Source organism: Cynocephalus volans, chromosome 5 (assembly GCF_027409185.1).
Source record: "Cynocephalus volans isolate mCynVol1 chromosome 5, mCynVol1.pri, whole genome shotgun sequence".
Classification (NCBI taxonomy): domain Eukaryota; kingdom Metazoa; phylum Chordata; class Mammalia; order Dermoptera; family Cynocephalidae; genus Cynocephalus; species Cynocephalus volans.
Window position 1 is genome coordinate 54,492,449 of NC_084464.1, and position 26,829 is coordinate 54,519,277.

The 26,829-nt window shown below is 52.4% G+C and overlaps 2 protein-coding genes across 6 annotated transcripts; one reads left to right on the plus strand and one right to left on the minus strand.

The window, feature by feature from the left end:
- The first annotated feature begins 1,062 nt into the window (after positions 1-1,062).
- Positions 1,063-21,837, plus strand: ABCC10 (ATP binding cassette subfamily C member 10). 3 transcript variants are annotated; one of them, XM_063096413.1, is made up of 22 exons: positions 1,063-1,139; positions 1,409-1,580; positions 4,226-5,444; positions 6,103-6,330; positions 6,941-7,097; positions 7,353-7,462; positions 9,211-9,290; positions 9,922-10,093; positions 11,165-11,263; positions 11,899-12,088; positions 12,819-12,896; positions 13,049-13,243; positions 13,682-13,835; positions 14,024-14,213; positions 16,045-16,388; positions 16,740-16,909; positions 17,415-17,575; positions 17,899-18,152; positions 19,105-19,250; positions 19,335-19,432; positions 19,966-20,078; positions 20,380-21,837. In XM_063096413.1, the coding sequence occupies exons 2-22, from the start codon at positions 1,420-1,422 to the stop codon at positions 20,531-20,533; spliced, it is 4,473 nt and encodes a 1,490-aa protein (XP_062952483.1). In that variant the 5' UTR covers positions 1,063-1,139; positions 1,409-1,419; the 3' UTR covers positions 20,534-21,837. The 3 variants fall into 3 exon arrangements, with proteins under 3 accessions (XP_062952483.1, XP_062952482.1, XP_062952484.1); XM_063096412.1 differs by having other exon boundaries at positions 19,105-19,432; XM_063096414.1 differs by having other exon boundaries at positions 4,226-4,700; positions 19,105-19,432.
- On the minus strand, positions 20,793-25,274 carry DLK2 (delta like non-canonical Notch ligand 2). Of its 3 annotated transcripts, XM_063096417.1 has the most exons (6): positions 25,254-25,274; positions 24,619-24,766; positions 24,282-24,345; positions 23,149-23,279; positions 22,527-22,671; positions 20,793-21,729 (listed from the first exon to the last, which is right to left on the minus strand). In XM_063096417.1, the coding sequence occupies exons 2-6, from the start codon at positions 24,692-24,694 to the stop codon at positions 20,994-20,996; spliced, it is 1,152 nt and encodes a 383-aa protein (XP_062952487.1). In that variant the 5' UTR covers positions 24,695-24,766; positions 25,254-25,274; the 3' UTR covers positions 20,793-20,993. The 3 variants fall into 3 exon arrangements, with proteins under 3 accessions (XP_062952487.1, XP_062952486.1, XP_062952485.1); XM_063096416.1 differs by lacking the exon at positions 25,254-25,274 and having other exon boundaries at positions 22,527-22,578; positions 23,167-23,279; positions 24,619-24,694; XM_063096415.1 differs by lacking the exon at positions 25,254-25,274 and having other exon boundaries at positions 23,167-23,279; positions 24,619-24,694.
- Positions 25,275-26,829: the final 1,555 nt, after the last annotated feature.

The window sequence follows — 26,829 nt, forward strand, 5'->3', positions numbered from 1 at the left end:
ATTGATAATCATTGCCTAGATGATCCATTAATTATTAAAGATTGTGAATTGCAAACATACATGGATTAATTTTTTTTTTTTAAAGATGACCGGTAAGGGGATCTTAACCCATGACTTGGTGTTGTCAGCACCATGCTCTCCCAATTGAGCTAACTGGCCATCCCTATACAGGGATCCAAACCCGTGGCCTTGGTGCCATCAGCACTCTCCCAAGTGAGCCACGGGCCAGCCCTCTAGAAACTTTCTTGACATTGAGAGACATCAGGCTTCTTACTGAGATTAAAAGAGATAGCCATAGTTGTCATTTGTTGAGCAACTTTTCTTCAAGCACTGTATATACTCGTGTAACATAGATGCCAATGTCATGCCCAACAAACAGATCATGAAACTAAGATGCAAAAAGTAACTTACTCAACACCACACTGCTAAAAATTGGTGGGTTAAGGATTGAAACCCAGGTCCACCTAAATACAAAGTTCATGTTCTTCCCACTACTTCGCTGAAAGATTTATTTATCGGAGGATGACTCGAAGCAAAGCACTTGTCTTAAGCACTCTAAATTAATTATTCAACTCCCTCGACAGTACTTTCGTATTGGTATTTTTGCCCAGCTATACAGATAAAGAAACTGAGGTTCAACGAGGCTGGGTAACTTCCCCAAGGTCATACTGCCTTAGAATAAGGAAGAAAATAATTTTAAAGTGTCGCTAAGTGGCATTATCTGTCCATGTAGCAGGCCTCCCAACTCTTTAAGCTTTAAGAATTAGAGAGTGTAGTGTACATGCCAGTTAGTAAGCAGTCTATAGACGGGAGCGAGTCCTCGACGTGAGAGAATATGAATGACGTTGCACTATATACAGCACGGATTGGTTCTGATGGACGGGAGACGATATCAGTACGCCCTAACGCGAGGGTGAGACGGCAGCGGCGCGCCTACGTACAGAGGCACTGCGAAGCGGCAAGGGGTACGTATGCGCGCAGGCGCCCTGTGTATGGGCGGGACGAACATCGCCTGACAGATCTTCCCGCCTCTAGGCGGCGCCAGACGCGCATACAGCTACACCCAGACCCGGCAGCACGTTCTGTTGTTTCCGCCAGTACTCAGGAAATCGGAATCCGGCGCAAAGCAGCTTCTTCAGGTTTGAGGTTCCGGATTCCTGGTGGCGGGGAAACAGCGGAGGACAAAGAGAGGTTGCGGGGTGGGTGGCCAGAATCCAGAAATCTGCCAGCTCCGGGGAGCGAAACCTCCACCCTTTCTACCCTTGGAGGTACCGCGAGAATGCATGGGGTTGGCTTCGGGTCTGAAGCGAGGTTCGAGGCGGGGTTGGAGGCGTGGAGACCCGGCTGGCAAGTACCCACAGATCTGGCTGACACTCTCTACCCCTTTCCCCCTCTGCTTTCCCCTCAGGTGAGGCGTCTATGGAGCAACTCCTGGCCCAGCTGTGCGGTACCAGCACAGCGCGGCCGCTCCCGCTGTGGGAGGGGGACACCACGGGCCACTGCTTCACTCAGCTGGTGCTCAGCGCCCTGCCCCACGCGCTGCTCGCCGTGCTCAGTGCCTGCCACTTGGGCACCCCGAGGTGGGTAGAGACGGGTGCAAGACATCTGTCTGTGTGGGCCTGCAGATCTCACTCGCAATCCACACCTCTTTGTAAGTGTCACCAGAATAGCGAAGTATCTTGACTAGGGCAGAGGTAGAATAAAATCCGAGCGTTACCACTCTGCAGCAATGTAGCTGTTCACGGGCAAGTTACCCACCTTCTCTGAGTCTCATAGCATTGTTGGGAGGTGTAAATGAGATAATGCATTTAAGCACATAGTGCAATACCTGGCATATTTTAAAAGTCCCAATGCATGTTAGAAAATATCACTATTGCAGATTTTCAGATTTCCAAACACAGCTGTCGTGAACTGGAGGCAAAATTGGGTGAACAATGTTTTTAGCCAAAAAGGATGACTTGTGTTTAAGTTGTAGGGCAAAAGTTGTAGTTTCCTCACCACTTCCACCCATGAAACCTCAGTGTTCCTAGGCTAAGAAAGGCATATGTATACACAGCTAGAGAGGAAGCAGTAGGTACAAGGGAAGAGCAAAATCGAAACTTTCAGCCTTCTGCATTTATGCTATAAAGTGGGTGCTAAACTCACCTTGATTTTTGTATTGAATTCTTGTATGGCTAGAGATGGCAAAAGTTGATCTCATTCTCACTGCTGAGAAGGCAGGAAGGCAGTCTGGTCTCTGCCTTTGGGAGTTCCTAGTCTGAGGGGGGCAAAGTGTCCCTATCCAAGAAGAATTATGAAGCTGATGAATTCCTTGGAGAAGGGAAGCTGTGGACCTGCTTGGTCTGGGAGGAATTCTGATTTGTTTTTTACGTAGAATGAGACAGAAGTCTAGAGAGGGTTAGTCAGTTAGCACAGACATCTACAGTCTGCTCAGAGGAGTAGCTATTAAAAATTGGCACAGGGCTGGCCAGTTAGCTCAATTGGCTAGTGTGGTGCTGAAAACACCAAGGTCCCAGGTTTAATCCTTCTACCAGCCAGTCACCAAAAAAAAAAAAAAAAAAAAAAAAAAAAAAATTGGCATAGTTCTTTGGGAACTCACAGTCTATTGAGAAGGCATGAAAGACCATCATGTAATCGATAGAAATTGTGGCTATCACTTGTGAGTCTTTATGAGTTGCTGATAAGTGTTAGAGAGATCCAGAATCTCAGACAAGAAAGGACCTCCGAGGGCTTTTGGTCTAGATTTCTCACCGCTTACTGTATTGATGAGGACAGTGAGGTACAGAGAAGGAAAGAGACCTGGCCGAGGTTATGAGACTGGTTGACAGCCTACTTGGGGCTAGCGTACTAGCCTCCAAGGGCCCATCGTTCTTTCTTCCATCCTCACATCTTAGGAAATAGATTTCTTAAAGGTTGATTTTTATTCCAATCTAAGCTCCTCCATATAACTGCCATCAGGTGGACTTTTAAGAAAACCCAAAACAATTTAGTTTACAACTTAACCTTTTCAGTAACCCAGTCTTGCAACAAAGGGTATAACAGATCCAGTCCTCTTATATGAACTTGCAAGGCATTCTTATATTCACTGCTGCAGATGTGTTTTCTGTATTTGATTCTTAATGCAGACAGATCGCCTTTTGGGTTTTTTTTGTTTTTATTTTTTATTTATTTTAATTAAATTTTTTGTGGCCAGCCGCTACGGGGATCCAAACCCTTGACCTTGGTGTCACCTTTTGTTTATTAAGAATGTTTTTTTGTGAACCAAGAAGATATAGATTAAAAAGAGATTTTTCAGGGCCAGTCCATGGCTCACTTGGGAGAGTGTGGTGCTGATAACACCAAGGCCATGAGTTCAGATCCCTATATAGGGATGGCCAGTTTGCTCACTTAGAGAGCATGGTGCTGACAACAAGTCAAGGGTTAAGATCCCCTTACCGGTCATCTTTTAAAAAAAATAATAAAATAAAATAAAAAATAAAAAGAGATTTTTCTTCAGCTAAAGGAGTCACAGTGTGGTCCATACGACCTTCTAGAATCAGTGGAAAGACAGAGAATAGACTATTCTAAGGCTTTATAAAATTTAGGCTATAGTATTAGAGTATAAAAGCTATATGTAAGTCAAATTTTTGTTCATCTACTAGTGCATTGGGTGAATTTAAGGGTAATCTTAGCTGGATCATTTTGTAAAAATAAATACATATCCCTTAGAAGTTATCTGTACGGAAACGTTGGATTTTTTTTCTTTTTCTTTTTTTTTTTAAAAAGATGACCGGTAAGGGGATGTTAACACTTAACTTGGTGTTGTCAGCACCACGCTCTCCCAAGTGAGCTAACCGGCCATCCCTATATAGGGATCCAAACCCACGGCCTTGGTGTTATCAGCACCGCACTCTCCAAGTGAGCCATGGGCCAGCCCTTGGATTTTTTTTCTGATTAGAGTCTTCATGTTACGTGCAACCTAAACTCAAAATTATTAATGCCTGCAGTGGAAGGATGAATCCAAAATGGTATGAGCAGATTAGAAAATGGATTGGGTTAATTTGGGAAGACTTCCTGGGAGAAAAGGCCCTAGGTTCCAAGGTAAAGTGGGGTGGGGATAAGATGTGCAAGGCAGGAGAGGGAGTTGATTCCCTCTATGTAAGTAAATTGTCAGAGGTGAGGGGTATGTCTGTGCTCTGAGTCAGCCATAATGTGCCTCCTTTTCTCTCCTCCCCCTTGTCCCCAGGACTCCAGATTATGTCCTCCACTGCAGTTCTGGCTGGCGCCTCCGACTTGGAGCTTCCTTCCTGCTCTCCATCTTCCCGCTGCTAGACCTCCTTCCAGTTACTTTGCCACCAGGGGCAGGCCCAGGGCCCATAGGGCTAGAGGTGCTGGCAGAATGTGTGGCAGCTGTGGCCTGGATCAGCCACAGCCTGTCCCTGTGGGCCTTGGCTCATTCCCCTCATGGTCGTTCCCGGGGGCCCTTGGCCTTGGCTCTAGCAGCCTTCCTTCCAGCCCCAGCCCTAGTGCTTACCCTGCTATGGCATTTCCAGCGAGGTACACTTCTGCTCCCACTTCTCCCAGGACCCCTGGCCCGCCTATGCCTTCTCATCCTGCAGCTAGCTGCACTCTTGGCCTATGGACTGGGCTGGGCAGCCCCTGGGGGGCCACAAGAACACTGGGCTCAGGAGACTCTCCTGTCTGAGGATCAAGAACCCGAGGTGACTGAAGATGGGGAGAGTTGGCTGTCACGCTTTTCCTATGCCTGGCTGGCACCCTTGCTGGCCCGCGGGGCCTGTGGAGAGCTCCGGCAGCCCCAGGACACTTGCCACCTGCCCCGCAGGCTGCATACAAACTACCTGGCCCATGCCTTCCAGGCACATTGGCAGGAGGGGGCCCAGCTGTGGAGGGCCCTGTATGGAGCCTTTGGGCGGTGTTACCTGGCACTCGGATTGCTGAAGCTGGTGGGGACCATGCTAGGATTCTCAGGGCCCCTGCTGCTTTCCCTGCTGGTGGGCTTCCTGGAGGAGGGGCAGGAGCCACTAACCCATGGCCTGCTGTATGCTCTGGGGCTAGCTGGTGGGGCTGTGCTAGGCGCTGTGCTACAGAATCAGTATGGGTATGAGGTATGTAAGGTGAAACTTCAGGCACGAGGGGCCGTGCTGAACATCCTGTACCACAAGGCTTTACAGCTGGGGCCCAGCCGCCCTCCTGTCGGAGAGGCCCTGAACCTACTAGGCACTGACTCAGAGCGGCTGCTTAACTTTGCTGGGAGTTTCCATGAGGCCTGGGGCCTGCCCCTGCAGCTGGCCATCACCCTCTACCTGCTGTACCACCAGGTGGGCGTGGCCTTCGTGGGTGGTCTGATCTTGGCACTGCTGCTGGTGCCTGTCAACAAAATGATTGCCACCCGCATCATGTCCAGCAACCAGGAGATGCTACAGCACAAGGATGCACGGGTTAAGGTGCGGGGCTACTTGGGGTCCTGCAGCAATCTGGAGACCCCACCCAGCTTCTGGGTCCCCAGGTCCTGCCATGCACGCTGCCTGAGAGAGCGAGCAGAGCTTAGAAGTTAGGAGCTTAGAAGTTAAATTAGAGAAAGACAGATCTGGGTTCAGACTACCACTTACCAGTCCGATCACTTCAGACAAATCACTTAACCTAATTAGACCTCCACTTCCTCCTCTGTAAAATGAGGATAATAGCTCACCTCATAGGGTTGTTGTGAGGATCGTAAGAGATAAGGCTTAGCACAGTGCCTACCACAAAGTAAGTGCTAAATACTCATAAATGTGGCCCATTAGTAAAATTACAGTATTAGCTCATCTGACCCTAAGCAGCAACCCTAGTAAGTAGGAAGTAATCTCCCTGAGACCAAATGGGTTTTTAGTGATAGAGCAGGGACCAAGTCATCCACATTCTCATCTAGGGTTGCATGTGGAGAGGCCTAGGAGAACCCCAGCTCCCTCTTGGTGGGCTGTGGGGAAGGGAGTAGGTCACTTTCCTGCCTGGGAGCTCAGTGTACTTGATGTTCCCTGCCAGGAGCCTGGGGAAGACTTGGCAGAGCAGATGACACATGAGCATGCCTCCACTTCACACTGTTCTCTTGTCCTCTGTCCTTAGCTCATGACAGAGCTGCTGAGTGGCATTCGGGTCATCAAGTTCTGTGGGTGGGAGCAGGCACTGGGTACCCGAGTAGAGGCCTGTCGGGCTCGAGAGCTGGGGCGACTCCGAGTCATCAAATACCTGGATGCGGCCTGTGTGTACCTGTGGGCTGCCCTGCCGGTTGTCATCTCCATCGTCATCTTTATCACCTATGTTCTCATGGGGCACCAGCTCACTGCCACGAAGGTGAGGCCTGGGAAGGGAGGGGACAGCTCTAGAGGGAGGCAGCAGTGAGGAGACTGCAGTGGAGTGAAGAGGTGGGCTCAGGCCCCCGGGGCTGGCTGGGAAGGAGGCAAAAGGACCCCTGGGTGTCTCATCCTTTCCCAGCCAAGGGAAACTTTCTGAATGGACCTTTCTCTGGGACTTCGGATATTTAACCCTCCTTTCTATGAAGGAATTCTTTTTTTTCCTCTCTACCTTCCAGTCAGGCCCAGGGTTGAGGGTAGGTCCCTTTATCCTCATTCTAATGGCCTTGGGAAAAAATCCATGATCCAGTGCTGAGTCTGGCCAGGGCCAGGTGACATTGCTGCTTAGAAATTCTGAAGAGGTCTCAGAATGAACTAGGCCTGTGTGCTTATCAAGATGCAACTGGATCCCTGGAGGAATATCTGGAATTTCTGGGATTCTTGGAGTGGCCACCTCTGCCACCTCTAATCCCAAGATTGTCCCCCTATCTCCCCAGTTCTGCTACCCAGTTCTTCTCTCCGCAGACCTGTTCACAGGGCCACCCTCAGAGCAGGCCTTCTTATAGCTCCTGGGCTTTGGATGATGCTTTACCCCATTTCCACCCTGCTAGGTGTTCACGGCCCTGGCACTGGTACGCATGCTCATTTTTCCCCTCAACAACTTCCCTTGGGTGATCAGTGGCCTCCTGGAAGCCAAAGTGTCCTTGGACCGGATCCAGCGTTTCCTCAATCTTCCAAACCACAACACTCAGGCCTACTACAGCCCAGGTAATTGGAAGCTGGAGGGCAGAACCTGGCACAGGTGAGGAGGGGAATGTAGCCACTTGGGTACTATGTATACATGCTGCCAAGAAGCGTCAGAGGCAGCAGAAGCCAGGCAGAGCAAACCAAGACTGAGACTGAATTAGCTCTGGACAGGAAGTTATGGGACAGATGAGTCAATGACATGCCCCTGGCTTACCTTCCCCAGGCAGATTGGTGGTAGATAAGGAGCCCAAGTTGAGTGGCTTCTTCCCTTTTCAGATCCCCCCACAGAGCCATCTACAGTATTGGAGCTGGATGGAGCCCTTTTCTCCTGGGATCCCATTGGAACCAGCCAGCAGACCTTCATCAGTCACCTCGAAGTAAAAAAGGTTTGTTGGACAGATACCCTGGGAGAGTCCCCAGACTAATGGAGATGGGGACCCAGTGACAGATAAGCAAGGACTGAGCCAATGCTAGCTGGATGGCCCTATAGCTCTAATTGCTGAGGGACAGAATGGAAGTGTTTGGTGAACAGGTTCCAGTATGAGAGATGACACCTCATCTCTGAATCTTATTCCTCCACACAGCTTTTTCAGAGTAGTGGCACCTTTCCCTGGTGTTTAGGCAGCTCACATCACCCCAATTCAGACCAACAGGTGTATTTGTCTCTCCATGTCCCTCAAAGGCTATAGGGTTCAGAACAGACCCCGGGGCTCATCCAGCTTTTCCCCCAGGCTGGGGACCTGAGGGAGAGGCTCAGCAACCCTTTCCAAGAAAGATTGTGAATGGGATAGATGATCCTCTATTTACCTTGGTGAAAAGTAATCACACCCTGTGACTCACACATACACAGTCAAAGAATTTAAAACAGGAACATTCCTAGCAGGAAAGCAACTCCTGTTTTCCCCCAGTCCTGAGTTTTCACTCTCTCCTGACCTTTGTCCAACCCCTTGCCCCACAACTCAACCCAGCATTTGCCGGTAGTGGTGAATTGCCTCTACCACATTTGGCTCATGTTTCTGGCCTGGGCTGTATGTTTTGTTTTACCTATTAGTTCAGGCAAGACACAGCTGGAATTTTTCAAAGGAATTTTATTAATGTGTTAGTTGGGGCTTTTTTTTTTTTTTTTTTAGTTGGGGCTTTTTTGGATTTAAGTCATAGAAACCACTGGAACTAGCTTAAGCAAACAAGAATTTACAGTAAGGATATAGAAACAAATTGCAGAATCCAAAGGCAAGAATGTAGCCAGATCTTAGAAACAGCTTGGAACCAAACCTCAACTCGCAGAGCTCTCTGCCTTCTGTCTGCTTCTCTCTGTATTTGCCTTGTTCTCCTCTCTGTGGGCCCACTCTCCATTGAGCAGAAGTTGTGACCACAGAGAGCCCTCCCACTTATAAGCTGCAGCCAACAAGAGGGAGAAGCTGCTCCAGTATCCTGATCCTAAATTCCCAGGGAGGGTCTCAGATTAGTCTGGTGCCCACTCGTGGATGGGGCACCCCTGGCTGGCATGGTGGGGACATCACAGAAAAATAGAGCTTCTGGGAGCCCAGTCTATTTCTAGAAAAGGAATTGTTTTTTCTTTTTGAGCAGGGAGAAAGCTCCATGAATGTATGTTACAACTAAGAAATGAAGGAAGAACAGAAAATTTTAAACTACAAAACACAGAAATGGGCACCTGTGTAGAACACTGCTCTTTGCCCTGAGATATTAGAAATCTAGCCACAGGTCGACTTAGCCAGCCCAGCATCCAGGCCCGAAAGCCTTGAGTTCTTTCCTATGCTGTCCCCATTCTGGGATGCCTGATGCAGAGCTTGTCTTGGGAGTTCTTGGGTGTTTTTCTCCAATTCCCTCTGCCATGCTGCTGCCTTTCAGAGGCCCTTCACACAGGCAGTGAAACTGATAGCAACTCTGAGTGGAGAATAAGACACTCTACTTCTCTAGATCCATCAAGGTGTCAGTCACTGAGGAACAGCTCAGCCTGTGGGGTAGAGAATTCCTTTCCCTACTGACTAATTGAGGCCTAGAGAGAAGACTTAGTGGGAGAATTGGCAGGCCAGAGACTCAGGAGGGAGATCCCTTCCCCTTCTGTCCCTTCGTCCACAAACAGGGGACATTGACTTATGTGACTTTCTTGCAGGATATGCTGGTGGGCATTGTGGGGAAGGTGGGCTGTGGGAAGAGCTCACTGCTGGCTGCCATTGCTGGGGAGCTGCACAGGTAACTAACCTCCAGCACTCCCTGTCCTCAGCCCTGCCCTTTAGAAAATACTTACTGAGCCCCTGCTATGTGTTGGGCACCTTTTAGGGGCCAGGAGTACCAAGAAGAGCAAATCATGGTCCCTTACTTGGGAAAGTTTTCAGTCTGGAAAGGTGGGGGGCAACAATTAAGAAAGTGAATCATCATAATCATGACATCAGAGTATTATAAGTGCCATAATAGTGAGTGAGGAAAAGAAATGGAAACATCCAATGCCAGCTATTCTTTTAGAAAATTTGGTTGTACAGGGAAGGGATCCAAAGAGGAGCACAGGTTTGAGGCAGGGCCTTCATGTTTTCAGCTGAGGATGAGTACAGTGTGGCGGCCATACTCTCTTCTGAGCTCCTGAGCACATCTAGACATGATAGCTGCTTGGCTGTAGCCGAAGAGCAGTTTCTTCCCTTCCTAGTCCAGAATGAGCCTACAGCTGTATTAGGACCCCTTGACCTCAGCAACTGCCAGACCAAAAATTCGTGTAACATGAAAGGGGATCCTATGTGGAAGACAATGGTCTGGGGAGACTTCTGGGAAGCAGGGCATGGAGGGGCCCAGTGGGAGCTGGTCCCCATGCTGCTGGCCCGTCTTTCTGCAGGCTCCGTGGGCAGGTGGCAGTGTGGGGGCTGTCCAAGGGCTTTGGCCTGGCCACCCAGGAACCCTGGATTCAGTTTGCCACCATCCAAGACAACATTCTCTTTGGGAAGACATTTGATGCCCAGCTGTATGGGAAAGTGCTAGAGGCCTGTGCCCTCAATGACGACCTCAGCGTGAGTACCTGACCTTGAAACCTCTAAGCTGCCTGCTTCCCTGTGTGTCCTTGACACCAGAGACTTGCTTCTTTGGAAAGGGGTTGCTTTTCTCAGGTATCATTTATCTTGGACTAGCCATCAGACTTTGGTCCCCCCAGATTGTCCAGATGCTTGGTTCCCTTTTCCCCATAGGCCCAGAGGGGTGATGGTGACAGGGTGTTCCACATAGCAGCTAGGAGAGCCCTGAGGCCTCAGAGGCCAGGGGAGGGTTCCCTATGAGGTTTAGCTCTACAGGTCTGGCTACTCTTATGACTTCCCTACCCAACCCACATGTCCCTTCCAGGACTATTACCAACACTACCCTGCCCAGGTTAACTGCGGAACTTCCCTGGAAAGGAGGACATTTGATTTTGACCACAGGGCTTCTGTGTCCATTTACCATTTGTTTCTATATCATGCATTTTCCAAATGTCTGTTGTGTCCTGAGTACTGTTCTAGGTACTAAGAGATGAATAACAAAGCTTTTCCCTCAGGGGACTTATACCACCTGGTGGAGCACAGAGCTTCCTCTGGATATAGAGACCTCTTAGCTTAGTAGACCACTCCTGAGGCTATAGGAAGGGTTGAGGTACTTTCATTCTCTAAAAACATATGAAAGCTTTCACATCAAATTTGCCCATCGTCATCCTTCCCTGTTAAAAAAAGAAGGGTAGTAAGGGTGACTGAGTGGTTAAGAATCTGGGTTTGTGTCTTGCCCCCTACTAGCTATGGGCGAGGTAGTTAATCTTTCCGAGTTTTGGTTTCATCTGTGAAAGGGAAATAATATCAATTTCATAAGGTTGTTGTGGGGTTCAAATGAGGGAATGCCTGTAAAGTGCTAAACACATAGTAAGTGTTCAATAAATGCTAGATGTTGATGTTGCTGGAATTATGGCTTGTCTCCTCTGACTCGTTTACCCCAAACTTAAGTCCAAGCTCTTCAAGCTCCCTAGCTCTCTTGCCCTGTCATCTCTTTCCTGCCAAGGGATAGAAAATGGGGTAGAAGGTATTGGGGAACTTGACAACCCACTGGGCTGCCTGTTCCATCAGATCCTGCCTGCTGGAGACCAGACAGAGGTGGGGGAGAAGGGTGTGACCCTCAGTGGGGGACAGCGGGCCCGGATTGCCCTAGCTCGTGCTGTCTACCAGGTAAATTAAAGGTGGGGTACGGCGGGGGCAGGGAGATGGAAGGAGTCCAGAACCTTGGGAGCTTGGCTAAGTGGAGGCAGGGAGGGGTTAGGGGTATTTTCATCAGAATCTGGTTTCTTCCCTCCTCTACTCCATGTCCCTGAGGTATTGACCATCCCATCCCCCTTTTGCAGATTCAAGGCAGAATTAAAAGCCCTTTAAAAATCATGTGGCATGGGCCGGCCCGTGGCTCACTCGGGAGAGTGCGGTGCTGATAACATCAGGGCCACGGGTTCGGATCCTATATAGGGATGGCCGGTTGGCTCACTGGGAGAGCGTGGTGCTGACAACACCAAGTCAAGGGTTGAGATCCCCTTACCGGTCATCTTTTTAAAAAAAAAAAAAAAAAAAAAATCATGTGGCATGACGCACTGGGACCCAGCAAAGTTGAGCACTGGCCCTGGGGCACTGGCCTTGCTTGACTGGAGGAAAGTCTACCTTCAGGACTCACCTCCTCCTCTGCTGCTATAGTGGTAGCTCCCAGAGTTCTTCTCAACTGTCTTCTCTGACTCCTTGAGATCAGTTCCAAGGAGACCCTCTGGATTCTGGCCAGAGGACTGGGTCCTAGTGCCCATGGTGCCCCTACTTCTCCCTAGGAAAAGGAGCTCTATCTCCTTGATGACCCCCTGGCTGCTGTGGATGCAGATGTGGCCAACCACCTGCTGCACAGGTGCATCCTGGGCTTGCTGAGCAACACCACTCGGCTGCTCTGCACCCACCGCACTGAGTTCCTGGAGAGGGCTGATGTGGTACTGCTGATGGAGGCTGGGCGCCTCATCCAGGCTGGTAATGTGGGGCAGGAGCCTGGCTGAGGGAGGGAGGCATCTATCCAGGTTTAATGGGGAAGAGAGGTGGATTGTCAGGTGCAGACTTGGCCATGCCCTCCATGTGTTGCCTGAGCCTGGTCATCGCCTCTTCCTGCCTTCATAGGACTGGTGTGAGGAAACAGAGAACAGAAGGGAAATGGAGCACAATGGTAAAATGGCAGCAGATTTGGGACTCATGGGCTTTGTGACTGGGTACTCTTGGGAACTTAGAGGCCCAGGATCTCTGAGAACAGTCTGCAGTCTCAGAGAAGAGAAAGCAGTCAGGTTTAGAACAGTCTTTTTGAAAAACAAAAAACTCTAAAGGATTATTATCCAGAGGGACTTGACCACCTGCAAATTCACTGGGAGAGAAACAGGAGGAACTGAGGCTCAACCAGGGTGTTAGCAATTGAGTGAAGCATGAGAAAAAGCTCTGCAGTAATGAGAGGTGGCTCTGGATAGGGTGTTCATGTGTGGCTAAGACTCTTCTCGGGATGAACGTTTGTCCCTCTGTGCTATTTGGACTCCAGGTGCAGAGGGATGAACTTGATGAGGTCTGCTCAGAGTCTGGGTGATCCAGGCCAGGGTCTCGAGAGGGTGGTTTAGAGAGGAGGACCAAAGAGAATGGGAATGGGATCTGCAGGCACATTGAGCAAGGCGTGGTACAGACCTAGAGCAGCCCCCTCCTAACCTTCCCTTCTAACTTCCAGGGCCTCCCTCTGAGATTCTGCCATTGGTACAACCTGTCTCCAAAGCCTCGACTGAGGATGGACAAGAGTCTGATTCAGGTATGGCCTAAGGGTGGGAGGAAAGGGCTTGCTTTTCACCACCACACTGTAGAGATCTTTTTTGACAAAGCTTGCCTGCTCCTCTGAAAAGCTGAGTTTTCAGTTGTCATTCTGCAAGCTGAATTTCTCCATGGCCTCCCTGATTCTCATAGACACAGCCCCATCAGTGCAGAACCCAGAGAAAACAAAGGTGGGGCTGGAGGGGGAGCAGAGCTCATCTGGCCGCCTGCTGCAGGAAGAAAGCAAGAAGGAGGGCGCCGTGGCCTTGCATGTGTACCAAGCATACTGGAGGGCCATGGGCTGGGGCCTGGGCCTAGCCATCCTCTTCTCTCTGCTCCTCATGCAAGGTGAGCGTGCACCCAAGAGTCCCTTAGCCCACCCACCCTATGTTGTCCAGATGTCCATCACGACCATCACTTTGCACAAATCACTACAAAACCCAGAGGCTTACCAAGCATTTGCAACAGTTGGGATAAAAGGCATGCCCCCAATTCTGAGAGAGTCCCAGGGCCAGAGGGGTGTGCCCTGTAGCCGTCTTCTGACCTGTCCCCAGGCCAGCTCCCATTCTGAAAATATGAGATCATGCTCTCCCCAGAGCTGCAGGATGATGGGCCTGGGAAAGAAGCACACACTACGGAGGATATGGGATGGTGGCAAGGTAGATGATGAAAGGCCAGGGGGATGATGAAGGGTAGGAACTGGAGTCAAGGGCAGAGGAAGGGGTGTTTGAATAGAACAAAGTAGGCGAGTCTCTCTCATAGCTTTCTCCTTCCCGTCCCACCCAGCCACGCGGAATGCCGCTGACTGGTGGCTCTCCCACTGGATCTCTCAACTGAAGGCATCCAAGAATAGCTCGCAGGAGGTACCAGCCTCCACCAGCCTGGGTTCCACCGGGCTCTTCTCTCCACAGCTGCTCCTCTTCTCCCCCGGAAACCTCTAGTGAGTGGCCGTGGCTGGGAATAGGTCTGGTACCCTCAGAGTGGTTGCCAGGCAGGGAGCGAGGGTTGGGGGCTGGTATTCCAGGGGCTGTGTCTACTGGAGAGTGGGGAGAAGTGGCACTGAGGAGAGGAAGGGACCCCTTAGTGGCCCTACTTTTGGTTACCCACAGCCCCCTCCCCACCACCCAGCAACCCAGTGTTCCTGCTGCCCAAAGCCGCCCACAATGGTTCCTCCGACATCCGTTTTTACCTCACCGTGTATGCGACCATTGCTGGTGTCAACTCCCTCTGCACCCTTCTCCGGGCAGTGCTTTTTGCAGCAGGCACCCTCCAAGCGGCTACCATGCTACATCGCCGCCTGCTGCATCGAGTCCTTATGGTAAGAGGATGGGGCCCATTTTATATCCCTGGTCATCAGGATAAAATAGCTCCTCACATATGGGCACTGCATGTGACAACCTCTGAGAGGCTGCAGAGCAGAGTGGCTGCCTGGGTTCAGACTCAGCTACTTAAGCCTGTAGTTTCTTATCTGTAGAATGGGGCAAATAAGAGAATCTACCACAGAGTTACTTCAGTTTGAGACTTCAGGTGCGGAAGGCTCACTCCTTAGTTCACACAAGGCCCCTTTTCTATATTGTTTCTGTATTCATTCCCTTTTACCTGCATACTCTATTTCAATTTCTTCTCCCTTCCTTTTTTTTTGGCAGCTGGCTGGTACGGGGAACCAAGCCCTGGATCTTGGTGTTATAAGGCTGCGCTCTAACCAACTGAGCTAACCAGCCAGCCCCTCCCCTTCCTTTCTTGATAAGCAAACATCCTAAGTGTGTTCAATATGTATCTTTTTTATTGTCTTTTTTGCAAAATGCCTGTTTTGTGTTAATGTATTTTTAGTTTATATGAATTATATTTTGTTAGATCTTGCATTCTTTTTCTTTCAGTTTTTATTTGGGGCTGTTTCTAAGATCCATCCTGTTGCTATGTCTATGTGTATATCTAATCTGTTGCTTACCCCATGTACTTATTATGATGATTAATGAGCACATGGGAGGTGCTTAGGATAGTTGCACACACTAAGTGCTCACTTAGCAGTTATTATTAATGTTGTTATTATTACAAAGCCCTTTCTTGTCCATTGTCTTATTAAGGCCTCACAATAACCCTGTGAGGTAGGATCTCTTATCCCCAGTTTGAGGCTGAGGAAACTGAGGCACTGAGACTTGAAGTGTCCTGGCCAAGGCTGGTTGTGTGAAGCCAAGGCTGTGAGCCCAGCACTGTGTGGCTCTTTCCACTGCCTGTCAGGGAGCAGTGCCCACTCTGCTGCTGTCCTCTAGCAGCCAAGGAGGGGATATCTTCATGCTGTGAAGGAATTCATCTCTCATAAACCAGCACTAGGAGGCGGTTCAGAAAGTCATTTGGCCTAGTCCCCCGCCTTAAGATAGGACTGTTCCCAAAGTAGAGGCAGTGATGAGGGAAAGGGAAGGCAGGTGAAGGGAAAGACTGTCTTTGAGACTGTACCTCCCAATAGTAGTCCACATAGCTAGCAATCATTGAGCACTTACTCTAGGCCAGGCAGGCTGTGCTAAGCATTTGACTGCTATATTATATATGGCCTTTAATCCTACTCACAGCCCTGTGAGGTGCAGTTGCATTATTGTCCCCATTTTTCAGATGAGGAACAGGGGCCTTTGAGAGATTAAAAGTCACTTGCTTGTAGTTTCACATCTACTAACTGGCAGGGCTGGAGTTTGAGTTGCAGTCCAACTCCAGAGCCTGAGCTCTTAACCGTGAGATAATACCATCCTTGACTATTGTCCTCACAACACTGTCCAGCCATGACCAACCAGGATGCTCCTCCTGACATCCCACTGAATCTCATTCACTAGCCTGAAGTCCCCATTTTCTGGAGAGAGATGAACTCCCTGCCCTTGAAAGGGTAGTAGGCATATCTAGCCCAGAGAGAGAGAAATGGCCAGCATGGCCTCTTAGGGTCGTCACTGGCCAGAGGGCTGGAGAATCTCTTTCTTCCCCACACTGGGATATTCTTCCTCCAAGCTCCTCAATACTTCTCTTTACCCCCTAACTCCGGGAATACTTTACTCCTTTTCTATTCTCTATCTTGGGCTTCTTCTGCACCCCACCTCCTTCCAGGCTGCCACCAACCCCTTTTCTGCCAGACCCTGCCCTTGCCTAACCACTACTCCCTCTCCCAGGTGCCAGTAACTTTCTTCGACTCCACGCCCACGGGCCGGGTCCTAAACCGCTTCTCCTCCGACGTGGCCTGTGCAGATGACAGCCTGCCCTTTATCCTCAATGTTCTCCTGGCCAACGCAGCAGGCCTGCTGGGCCTCCTGGCTGTGCTAGGCTCTGGCCTGCCCTGGCTGCTGCTGCTGCTGCCACCATTGAGCATCATCTACTATCGCGTGCAGCGCCACTACAGGGCCTCTGCAAGGGAGCTGCGGCGCCTGGGCAGCCTCACCTTGTCTCCACTCTATACCCACCTGGCCGATACCTTGGCTGGCCTCCCCGTGCTCCGGGCCGCTGGGGCCACCTACAGGTGTGTGAAGTCTGCCTCCCAACCAGAGCACAGGGAGATGAGGTGCTGGGGGAAGGAGAGAAGAGGAACACCTGAGAAGAGGGGCATGTGGGGTGGGGTGTGGGGGAGTTCAGGCCTCTTGGGGGAGAAGGGAAGGGTGGGTGAGAGCACCAGGGGAAAGAGGAAAAAAACAAAAAAGAGATAGGCAGAGCAGCCCTGCCTGTGAAAGAGCACCTTGGCATCTCTGTGTCCCTGAGGTGAGGCCTGTGGGTGTGTAGATCAGCTCCCAAGAAGAAGGTGTTCTAAGGAAAGGCATCTGGGTGGGTCAGTGCAATAATGGAGTGGCCTCACCTCCCTCCTGGCCTCCCCCAGGTTTGAGGAGGAGAACCAGCGACTCCTGGAGCTAAACCAGAGGTGCCAGTTTGCTGCCAGTGCCACGATGCAGTGGCTGGACATTCGGCTACAGCTCATGGGGGCAGCAGTGGTCACTGCCATCGCGGGCATCGCCCTTGTGCAGCACCAGCAGGGCCTTGCAAATCCAGGTGCTACCCTCAGGCCCTTCACCCCTACCTCGAGCAAGTCATTCCAAGCCCTGCCTCAGACCTCTCCCTGCCCTGTCCCCCCAACATTTTTACTTCCCATCCAGGGTTCTTGTGAGGATGTGTCATGATTATCATCATCACCCCCCCACCCCCCACGCTAAGAGTTGAGGAAACTGTCTCAAGGAGTGACTTGCCCAAGTGGTGGTGGATCTAGGTCTAGAATGAATCTTCTGATCTTCTGATCTGAGTCCCTTCTCTGCTCTTACCCTGCGTCCCCACCACTCTGCCCCTGGCCTGCCTAAGTCCTCCGTCTGTCACCCCTTATAGCTTCTCCAGGCTCACTCCACTCCCTTGCATCCAGAGCTCTGTGGTCCTGGCCTAGGTCCCATCACCTTTCCTGCTTCCTTTAAATTCCCATGGTCCATAGCTTGGGATTCTTCTGTTCTCTCCCCACACACGTGCCAGTGTCCAGCCTCCCCCAGCAGCCAGTGCTTCTTTCCCTCAGGGTTGGTGGGCCTGTCACTGTCCTATGCCCTGTCCCTGACAGGCCTGCTCTCAGGCCTGGTGAGCAGCTTCACGCAGACAGAAGCCATGCTGGTGAGTGTCGAGCGACTAGAGGAATACTCCTGTGACCTGCCCCAGGAACCCCAGGACCGGCCGCTGCAGGTGGGCCTGCACCCCCACTCCAGGCGAGAGCTCTGGAACCCTGAAGGCCCCTCCTGAAGGTCCCAGTCTCCTCCTCCCCTGTTCCTTCTCTTTGCTCCTCAACATCCTTCTCAGCTCCCTTAGCCTCTCCGCATGATCGCCACCATTCTTCACTGTGTCCCTCATCCTGTGTCCGTCCTCCCCATGTCTCCTGCACTGCCCCCTTTCCGCTCTCACACCATCCATTTCTCATGATCGCCCTCCTTCTGCCCTCCACCCCCTCCTCACCATCGCTTTCCTTGCCTCACCCGTCTCCCTCTGTCTGCCATCTATGGACCCACCAGCTGGGCATCGGCTGGCTGTCTCAGGGGAGCGTGGAGTTCCAGGATGTGGTGTTGGTGTACCGGCCAGGGCTGCCGAATGCCCTGGATGGGGTGACCTTCCGTGTGCAGCCTGGAGAGAAGCTGGGCATTGTGGGCCGCACGGGCTCCGGCAAGTCTTCCCTGTTGTTGGTGCTCTTCCGGCTGCTGGAGCCCAGCTCGGGGCGAGTGCTGCTGGATGGCGTGGACACCAGCCAGCTGGAGCTGGCCCAGCTCAGGTCTGGGGGAGGGAAGAGGGAACCAGAACTACTGGCACTTAGAGGAGGGCACAGCTAGGAGGGCTTTGTATACATTCAGGGCTGATTAAAGGGATAAGATGGAGGATAGGATGGGCAGGTGAGGACAGCAGACTCCTGGTGCTCAGGTCTGGATTCATGGCAGGTGGTCTCAAGATCTTCTTCACCCTGACCCAGACCACCTTTCCAGTTTCACCTTTCTCGTACTTGCTGGCATACACCCTCCATTCCAGACCACTAGTCGCTGCCTTCTAATCAAAGTCTCCTGGGAGCTGTGCCTCAAAATACTGCTCCTCTCAGCCCTCAGGCTCAGCAGCCAGTGCTTGGGACAGCTTCAGACCTGGGCCAGTTGCCCCTGGCCACAAATGACCCTACCTGGGCTGTACATCCCCCACCCTTTCCCCCCGGGTTGACCTGTATCATTTTCTCAGGGAAGCTATGTTCCTAGAGCCCTGAGCACATAACTTCCCCCAGGTCCTGGCTTTGCCTCTTCTACTTTCTCTTCTAAGCTGGTGGCCTTGCCTTATAGCTCAACCACGTAGCTCTTCAGGACCCAATTCCAGGCCCACTCCATCCTTGAAGTGTTTCCTGTGCATTCAGCTGCTCTGATCATCCCCTGCCTAGCTATTGCTTACCCTGAAGTCAGTGCCACATATTCATTTTTTCTGTTTTCTTGTATTTCACTGAGAAACAGGCTCCTTAAGGACAGAATCTAGGCCTTTGGTTTCTTTAGTGTTTCTCATAGCACTGGCACAGTTCTAGGTACACGGCTGACTAACTGGCCATTTGGTGGGGATGGGGTGGGGAGCAGAGTGGGGCTTATTCTCAGGTCTCATCCCAGGCTTTCCTGGAGGTGCTAGCCCTATAGCTAAAACCTGTGCTGGGAGCAGAAGTGGCCACATCTCCAGCCTGTACTCATATCGTTGTCCCCCAGGTCCCAGCTGGCTATCATCCCCCAGGAGCCCTTTCTGTTCAGTGGGACTGTTCGGGAAAACTTGGACCCCCGGGGCCTACATAAGGACAGGGCCTTGTGGCAAGCCCTGGAGCAGTGCCACCTGAGCGAGGTGATTGTATCCATGGGTGAGTGCTGGGTCCTGACCCTGAGAGCAGGGAGGGAGCAGGAAGAGGCCTGCGACCCTGTCGTGAAGATGCTGTGCCTTGCAGGTGGTCTGGATGGTGAGCTAGGCGAGGGGGGCCGGACCTTGTCCCTGGGTCAGAGGCAGCTGCTGTGTCTGGCCAGGGCTCTCCTCACTGATGCCAAGGTAAGGGAGAGGAAGACATTTGAGAGGACCAGGAAGGAGGCAGGGGACATGTCAGGGTGAGGAGGTGGGTTAAGGAGATGTTTCAAGACCAAGTTAATTTTCCTTTTAGAGCTGGAGTTGGAGGTAGAGAACTGTAGGGTGTGCTGAGCTGAACCTGGAGGTGGAGGCCAGTGCTTGGGCCCAGTCCAGCCTACCCTACAGCCTCTCCTCCCCCACCCCCTCCACACATTCCAGATCCTGCGGTTTTTTTTTTTTTTATGGGCAAATCTCACTTTAATTGTAAAAGACTTCGTTTATAGTACATTCAATAAAGAACAAACAGGAGAGTTGCTGACTTTTAAACATATGAATATATAAAAGTCCCTCATAATTCAGGTAGTCAAGGTAAGTGCATTGCACAGAGAAAGCAACCCTCCGTTTTTCTGGTGACTGTTTTACATTTTAAAAGATGACTAGGTATACTTGGAAAGTCAAAACAGTAGGCTGTACCTTGCAGGGAAAGAAAGAGAAAACTGTTTTTCATATTATTACAGATCCTGTGTATTGATGAGGCCACAGCAAGCGTGGACCAGAAGACAGACCAGCTGCTGCAGCAGACCATCAGCAGACGCTTTGCCAACAGGACAGTGCTGACCATTGCCCACAGGTGTGCAGGTGTCCTGAGTGACAGTCTCATCAGGGACTGTGGTAGCATGGACCCAGAGCCTCTGTTCCTTTCAGGGACCCCAGAGGTCAGGGCCCTAGAGATCGCCCCCACGCCACAATCTCAGTTCCTTATTCTCCAGGCACTGAAGGAACATTGCAGTGCCTGCCTCAGCATAGAGCAAGGGGCTAAAGTCTGTGGGGACAGACTCGTGCTATCTGGAGGGGAGAGGAAGGGAAGCAGATCAGCTTTCTTCTTTAGGGCATTGTTTCCCATCCACCACACTGACCATCTTCTCCCATAGGCTCAACACTATCCTGAACTCAGACCGGGTACTGGTGCTACAAGCGGGCAGGGTCGCCGAGCTGGACTCCCCTGCCACCCTGCGCAACCAGCCCCACTCTCTGTTCCAGCAGCTGTTGCAGAGCAGCCAGCAGAGAGCTCACTTTTCTCCCTGAGGCCTTGAGCTCGATCCCCATGCCATGGGTTCTACCCTTCATCTGATCTATCTGATCCAAGGCTGGGCCAGCACAGAGGTGCTGGCTGCTTGTTTACACTTTCCCCTGTGACTCTACCTCTTTCTCACTTCCCCAGAGGAGAAAAGCACATCCCAGGTTCCTCTTTGAAAATAACTCTTTTGTGGGCAGAGTCCTGAGTCTTCCCCAGAACCAGGCCTTTACTCTGGCTCTCTTGCTGCTGGGACTCCAGGCAGGTTTTTCTGGCATAGGAGCCCACTTGCATTACCATAGTTTTATTTGATAAAATCCCATCTTACATTCTGTGTGTTAAAAAAATAATATTTCTGATGTGAGGCAGAGGTCCTCTCAGCATGTACCGGAGCTGAGGGGTGGCGAGAGGACCCCTCCAGTCTGAGGGATGGAGGAAGTGAGAAAGGGGGCTGCAAAGCCCCCACCTCCGTCACAGTGCTGTGGTCTTCCCAGGCTCATGGGGCAGCTCAGATGGCAGGGAGAGCCCTGCTGGCAGCATGCTAACCTGACACTCCTGGTCCTGGTGCGCCGGGGCATAGTGTGGAGCAGGGTAGCAACAGGGTCCAGGGGGGCAGACACCCCGGCGCCAGGCCCTCAGGGTCAGCAACATGGTGGCCAGGACCAGGGTGGCAGTGAGGGCCCCAAACACTACCAAGACCACCAGGCTAGACTCGCCCAGCCCGGCCTCTTGCCTCCGCACCACCTCCTTCACTGAGATCCGCAGCAGACCAGCCCCTGCACTGTAGGGGGCTGGCCCTGTGGCAGGTACCACCACAGCCAGGGTGGGCCCTGGGGGGGTGTCCAGTGTAGTGGCAGGGTTTGGGACAGGTAAGACAAGCTCACAAGTCTTGCCACTGTAGCCACTGGGGCAGAGACAGTCGAAGTCATGGACACGGTCCCGACAGCGGGCCCCTCTCTGGCACGGGCGGCTGGCACAGTCATCCAGGTTTATGGTGCAGAAGCGTCCAGCAAAGCCCTCAGGGCAGAGGCAGGAGAAGCGGTTTATGCCGTCGAGGCAGGTGGCACCATTAGCACAAGGCCGCATTAAGCAGTCGTCTACATTCACCTCACAGTGGGCTCCTACAAAGCCTGCCAAGCAGCGGCATGTGAAGTTGAGGGCAAAGCCCTGGTCGTCCTGGCACTGCCCGCCATTCCGGCATGGGGAGCTGGAGTGGATGAGGACATCGATACCGACTTACTGACACCTGCAGTGTAGCCCAGGGCAGCATTCTGACTGCTTCCCCCACCCAGCTATGTCACCTTGGGCCACGCTGAGCTTCAAATATCTCATTTTAAAAGTGAGAATAAAAGTAGTACCCAGCTTCGCAAATTGTGAGGGTTAAACGAGATAATCCAGTGTCAAGCAGGTAGCACAGGGTCTATCGCAAATGTTGGGCTCAGGATAACTGTGCTGTTATCCTCAGAAGCTCTTAGGCCTGAAGTAGAAATGAGGACCACAAGTCCAGCCCTGCGACCATTTCCCATCCATACAATGAGGCACAAGGCTTCTGTGTGGAACATCTTTAAGGGCTGCACTCCAGCTTTCGTGGGAGGATGAGGGGAGTCATAGCTCCCTCAACCCTCACACGCCCATCTTCCCCAACCAGAGCAGTCACACATTTATCTGTTACACCTCTAGCTCTTATAGATTGTCATTGTTGAAGAAATGGTTCAGAGCTGGCCAGATAGCTCACTTGGTTACAGTGTGGTGCCAATAATACCAAGGTCAAAGGTTCAGATCCCTGTACTGGCCAGCCACCAAAAAAAAAAAAAGGCTCAGAAGGTACAGAAAAAGTTGAGAAATGCTGAACTAGGAACACTGGCATGCTGGAGTTTTATCCTAGAGTGCCCCCACGTGGGTCTGACCCTCAGCTCTCCACCCTCTCAACAGTCCTGCCTCTTTCCTCATCCCATCACCAGATTCTGGTCTAGCCTCCCACTCGCCCCACGGCCCAGCACTCACCCTGCCTGCTCACAGGGTCCAGACTTGCGCTCGCAGTCATGCCCATAGAAGCCTGTTGGGCATGCACAGTGGTACTCACCACCCCCATCATACACGCATTGGCCTCCGTTCCGGCAGGGGGACTGCATGGTGCAGATGCTCTCATCTGGAGAGGAGACAGGAGACTCTGGGATAGCCCCAAACATCTGGTCCCCAGAACTGCCCAGGCCCCACTTGACCAGGCCTTCCAGACCCAAGGCTCTGTGAGTGTGGCTTATACTATAAACCCACCGCAAGCTGGTAATGGGGTGCTGGGGGAAAAATGACAACATGACACTTGGAGTCAGGAGTCTCCTGGCTCTGGCTTTTTCAGTCTGTCTCAAACTGACTTTGGGCAAGTGATAGTTCTGTGGGCCTCAGTTTCCTCATCTGTAAAATGAGTACAATTTTTAGCAGCTGCCTTTCCTACCTCATGGGGTTATGTTGAGATCAGTTCAGACAACAGATAGGTATAAAATCAGAAATGATAAAATGCTATGTATTTGAGGGTTTAAACAGGACACAGTAGGTGCTCAATAAATATGGATGGATGTTCTCTGAAGACAAAAGGGGTACCAGCCACCACTGCCCTCCCTCCCCCTACCTTTGTCGCAGAACTTGCCCGCCCAGCCACTGAGGCAGATGCACTGCCAGGGCTGGTGGCAGGTCCCATGCTGGCAACCGGGCATCCTCACACAGTGCTCACAGTGCGGCCCCTCCCAGCCTGGGTCACACCTGATGGGAGAAACACAGGGTCAGGCTCTGGTCGGGAATGAGGAAGAAGGCAGGGACAGAGCATCTAGAAACCAGGAGGACATAGGACAGCCCTTAAGGAAAAGCAGACCTGTCTCAGTTAAGTGTACGGCTGTGCAGATTCATAGGATATACATGCAATCAGACCATCAGACACCAGCGTTCAAGTCCTGGTTCTGTACTTAACTTTTCTGAGCCTCAGCTTTCTCATGTGTTATTCTAGGATATACCTTGCAGGGTTGTGTTAAGGAAGAAATATGATAATGTCTGTAAATGCCTCCAATACCACTTCTGGCATGTCTGAGGTGCTCACAAACATTTTTAAAAGAGTGACTTTGAAAGGTCATCAGGATTACCTTCCCATCTCATTCCAGGGCAAAAGCCTGACCTACTTTTTAAAAGCCTTCCAAGGATGTAGAGTCAAAGCCCTCCAGCCCAGTAAGCAACTTGCCCCATCTGCTCATTTCCTTGTGTCCAGACTCTTTCCTCCTGCTACAGAATTTGCCCCACCTCCACCACAGTGAGTCAATTACTCAGATTCGTGAAGAAAGATCCTTTTTCATCATAAGTGCTCCTCTCCAGCAACCCTCCCTGCAGCCTTTCTTTTCCAGGCCAAAACACTTCTCTTTATCTCTTAATCTCCCCCTTTCCTCCTGGCTCTCAATCTCCAAACTCTCAAGCTCCAGGTCTCTCTCCTGGTGCCTTGAGCGATTTTTCAGAATCCCTGGATCACACTTGGGAGAGTAAAAAAATGGGGGAGATATAAGCTAGAAGAAGCAAAAAAGGGGCAAAGCAAAGGGGAACGGAGGTGGGGTGGGGGGAGGCTGGCCAGTCTGCCCTGTGTGCCGTACGGGGCAATGAGGTGAATAGTAGGTTAAAGTCTTAAGCCCCTTGATACTCTGTCCTGGGCTTGACCTGGTTGTGGATGTGGAGGACTGAGAAGTGGGGAGCAAGGGGTTTGGGGAACGTGCTTAGGATAGATACCTGCAGGAGCCGTCAGGGGCACAGCAACCGTGGGCCAGGTCACAGTGGGAGCTGCAGTCATCGGCTGCAAGAAATTGGTGTGGGAGAGGGGAGTCATGGTCAGGGAAAGGCTCCTTGGGATGCGGGACTCGGGAGACGATTCAGGGCTCCAGTAATTTGGTGGTCTCAGTTATCGGGCAGTGCAACACAGAGACCCATCCCATTCCAAAGAGGCGACCTGGTTCTCTCCAGACCCGCGGGTCGGAGCGGCTGCGGTGCCGTCTGTGGCCGACAGAGGGCAACGTGCAAGTGAGGACTCCCGGGCAGGGCCGCGACTGGAGCCCGGGGGCGCGCTCACCTCGGGCAGGCAGACCGGGTGCCCACAGGATGCACAACAGGCACACGAGATGTAAGCAGCGACAGCCGCTGGGCATGGTCAGCGCCGGCCCCAGGAGGGACGGACAGATGGACGGCCAGACGTGAGGACACCTGTGGGACGGCACCGGCTGCAAGGCGATCGGACGCGGAAATAGCGGCACGGACACGGCTTCCAAGTGACAGGAGCCGACGAGGGAGAGAGGCGCCGGGATAGAAGCGGGTGGGGGCAGACGGAGGGCGTGGGCGGGGAAGGGTTGAACGGGCGAGGGGACTGGAGACAGGAACCCGGGAGCGGGGTCTGCAGGAAGGAGGCGAAGGATGGGCATCGCCGAGCGAGGCCAGGGCGCGGGAATGGCCGGGGCTGAGATCGCAGCCGGGACCGAGGGGTCCGCGGGGATGGGGACAGCGTTGAGGGGACGCGGGAGCCGGGGGGAGTGTCGGTTCCCGGCAGCAACCAGTCTCCGCCCCCCCACCTCCGACACCCCCCACCTCCACCCCTGCACTGGCTCTCACGTCCCCTTTCTATCTCCGCCGCGCTCGGCTCGGCGACAGCGCCGGGCCTGGAATCCCCACAGCGCCCCTCGCCCCGCGCGCCCCTGTCCTCCCGGTCCTCACCTCCAGGTCGGAGGCGGCGCGCCCCAGGGCACAGAGCAAGGCTGATCCGACGGGCTCTGCCGAGGAGCCGGGCGGGGGCGCGGGGCCGCCCCTAGCTGACCGCGGGGCCGGGCGCCGCGGCGGCTGCCATGCGAGCCGAGCGCTCGGGAATCTGGGGCTCGAAGCGACCCCGAGCGGCGGCAGCGGCGCTGCTCGCGCGCTCTCAGGCCCCCTGCCAGGGGCGGCGTGTGCCGGCGGAGCCCGCCTCTCCCCACCCTCTCCCGGCCGCCGCCGGCCCGCCCCTCACCCTCCCGCGTCCGGCGCCCACCCCCCCGCGACGCACCCGGCGCACACCGCCCGTGCACTCGCCGTTTTCTTCCCCTGCCCCCCGCTCCCCTGGGCCCCCTCCCTGCACTGCCACCTAGCCTCCCCGAACCTCGTTTTCTTCAGCTAAAGGAAGAAATTGTGGAAGTCTAAACGGCAGTAGACTGTGTAAAATGCGGGCCAAAGGTCCGCGACCCTGTTATTCTTCCATCTGACATCCCCGCTTTCCCGACCCACGTCCTTCACCCCACGCCCCACCTCTGCTCTCACCAGCCCGCTGCCCATCGTGCTTCTCAAATATATCCCATGCACACTCAGGGCAAACTTGCTCTCTATTCTGCTGTCACCAGCCCGCTCCTTCCCCGCTTGTAAAGCCTTAGTCACCTGCTTCATCCATCTGCTTCTCTCCTCCCCTACAGTCTTCCAGGATCGACCCATGCCTACTTGATATGAGCCCTGTCCCCCTCCACCCCTGTCCTTCCCTCTGTCAAGTCCAGTCTTTCCACCCCCATTCCTTTCCGTGACCACCTCTGGGAAGTCTCCCTGTACTGGGAGCACACCTGACTCTGTAAATGTGTCCCCCGTGTTCCCTCTTCTGTACCCCATCACGTTCGCTCTTGGCCTCAACTGCCCAAACCCGGAGCTCAGATGAAGAGAGTTACGTAGAGGGACTGGGGGAGGGCTGCCCCTCCAGGCTGCTTTACCTCTCCCAGCTAAAGGTTCAGACACACCTGTCCAAGACAAAGACCGGAAACATAGTTTCTTATTTGCCCAGGGCAAGAGGGCAGAGGTCGGGAACGCTACCGCCCATCTCTAGTCCTTCAAATCCAGATTTCACCATCTTTCAGTTCAAAAAATTGGAAGGAGTCCCTAGTCCGTGCAAAGCAGCTTCCCACAGATATCCCCAGAGGGACAGAGCCCCGGGGCTCATTTTTCCTGCAATCTCCGTTGGACATAGCACCCACACCCACCGCAGCTCTCTAGCCTGCTTCCTCTCAACTCTGCTCACCTCTTCCCTGAAGAGCTTTCTGAGTTTGAGTAATGACATGGCCATGCCATTTATTTTGTTTAAAATTTTTTTCAGTGAAAAATTGCAAACAACCTATAATGTCAAAAATTACTGTAGGCAGGCTGGTGTGTTAGCTCTGTTGGTTAGAGCTTGGTGCTGATAACACGAAGGTCAAGGGTTCAGATCCCTTACAGGCCAGGGTCCAAAAAGAAAAAAAAAAATTACTTAGGCAAATTGATTATAGAATGTCAATATTATGAGACT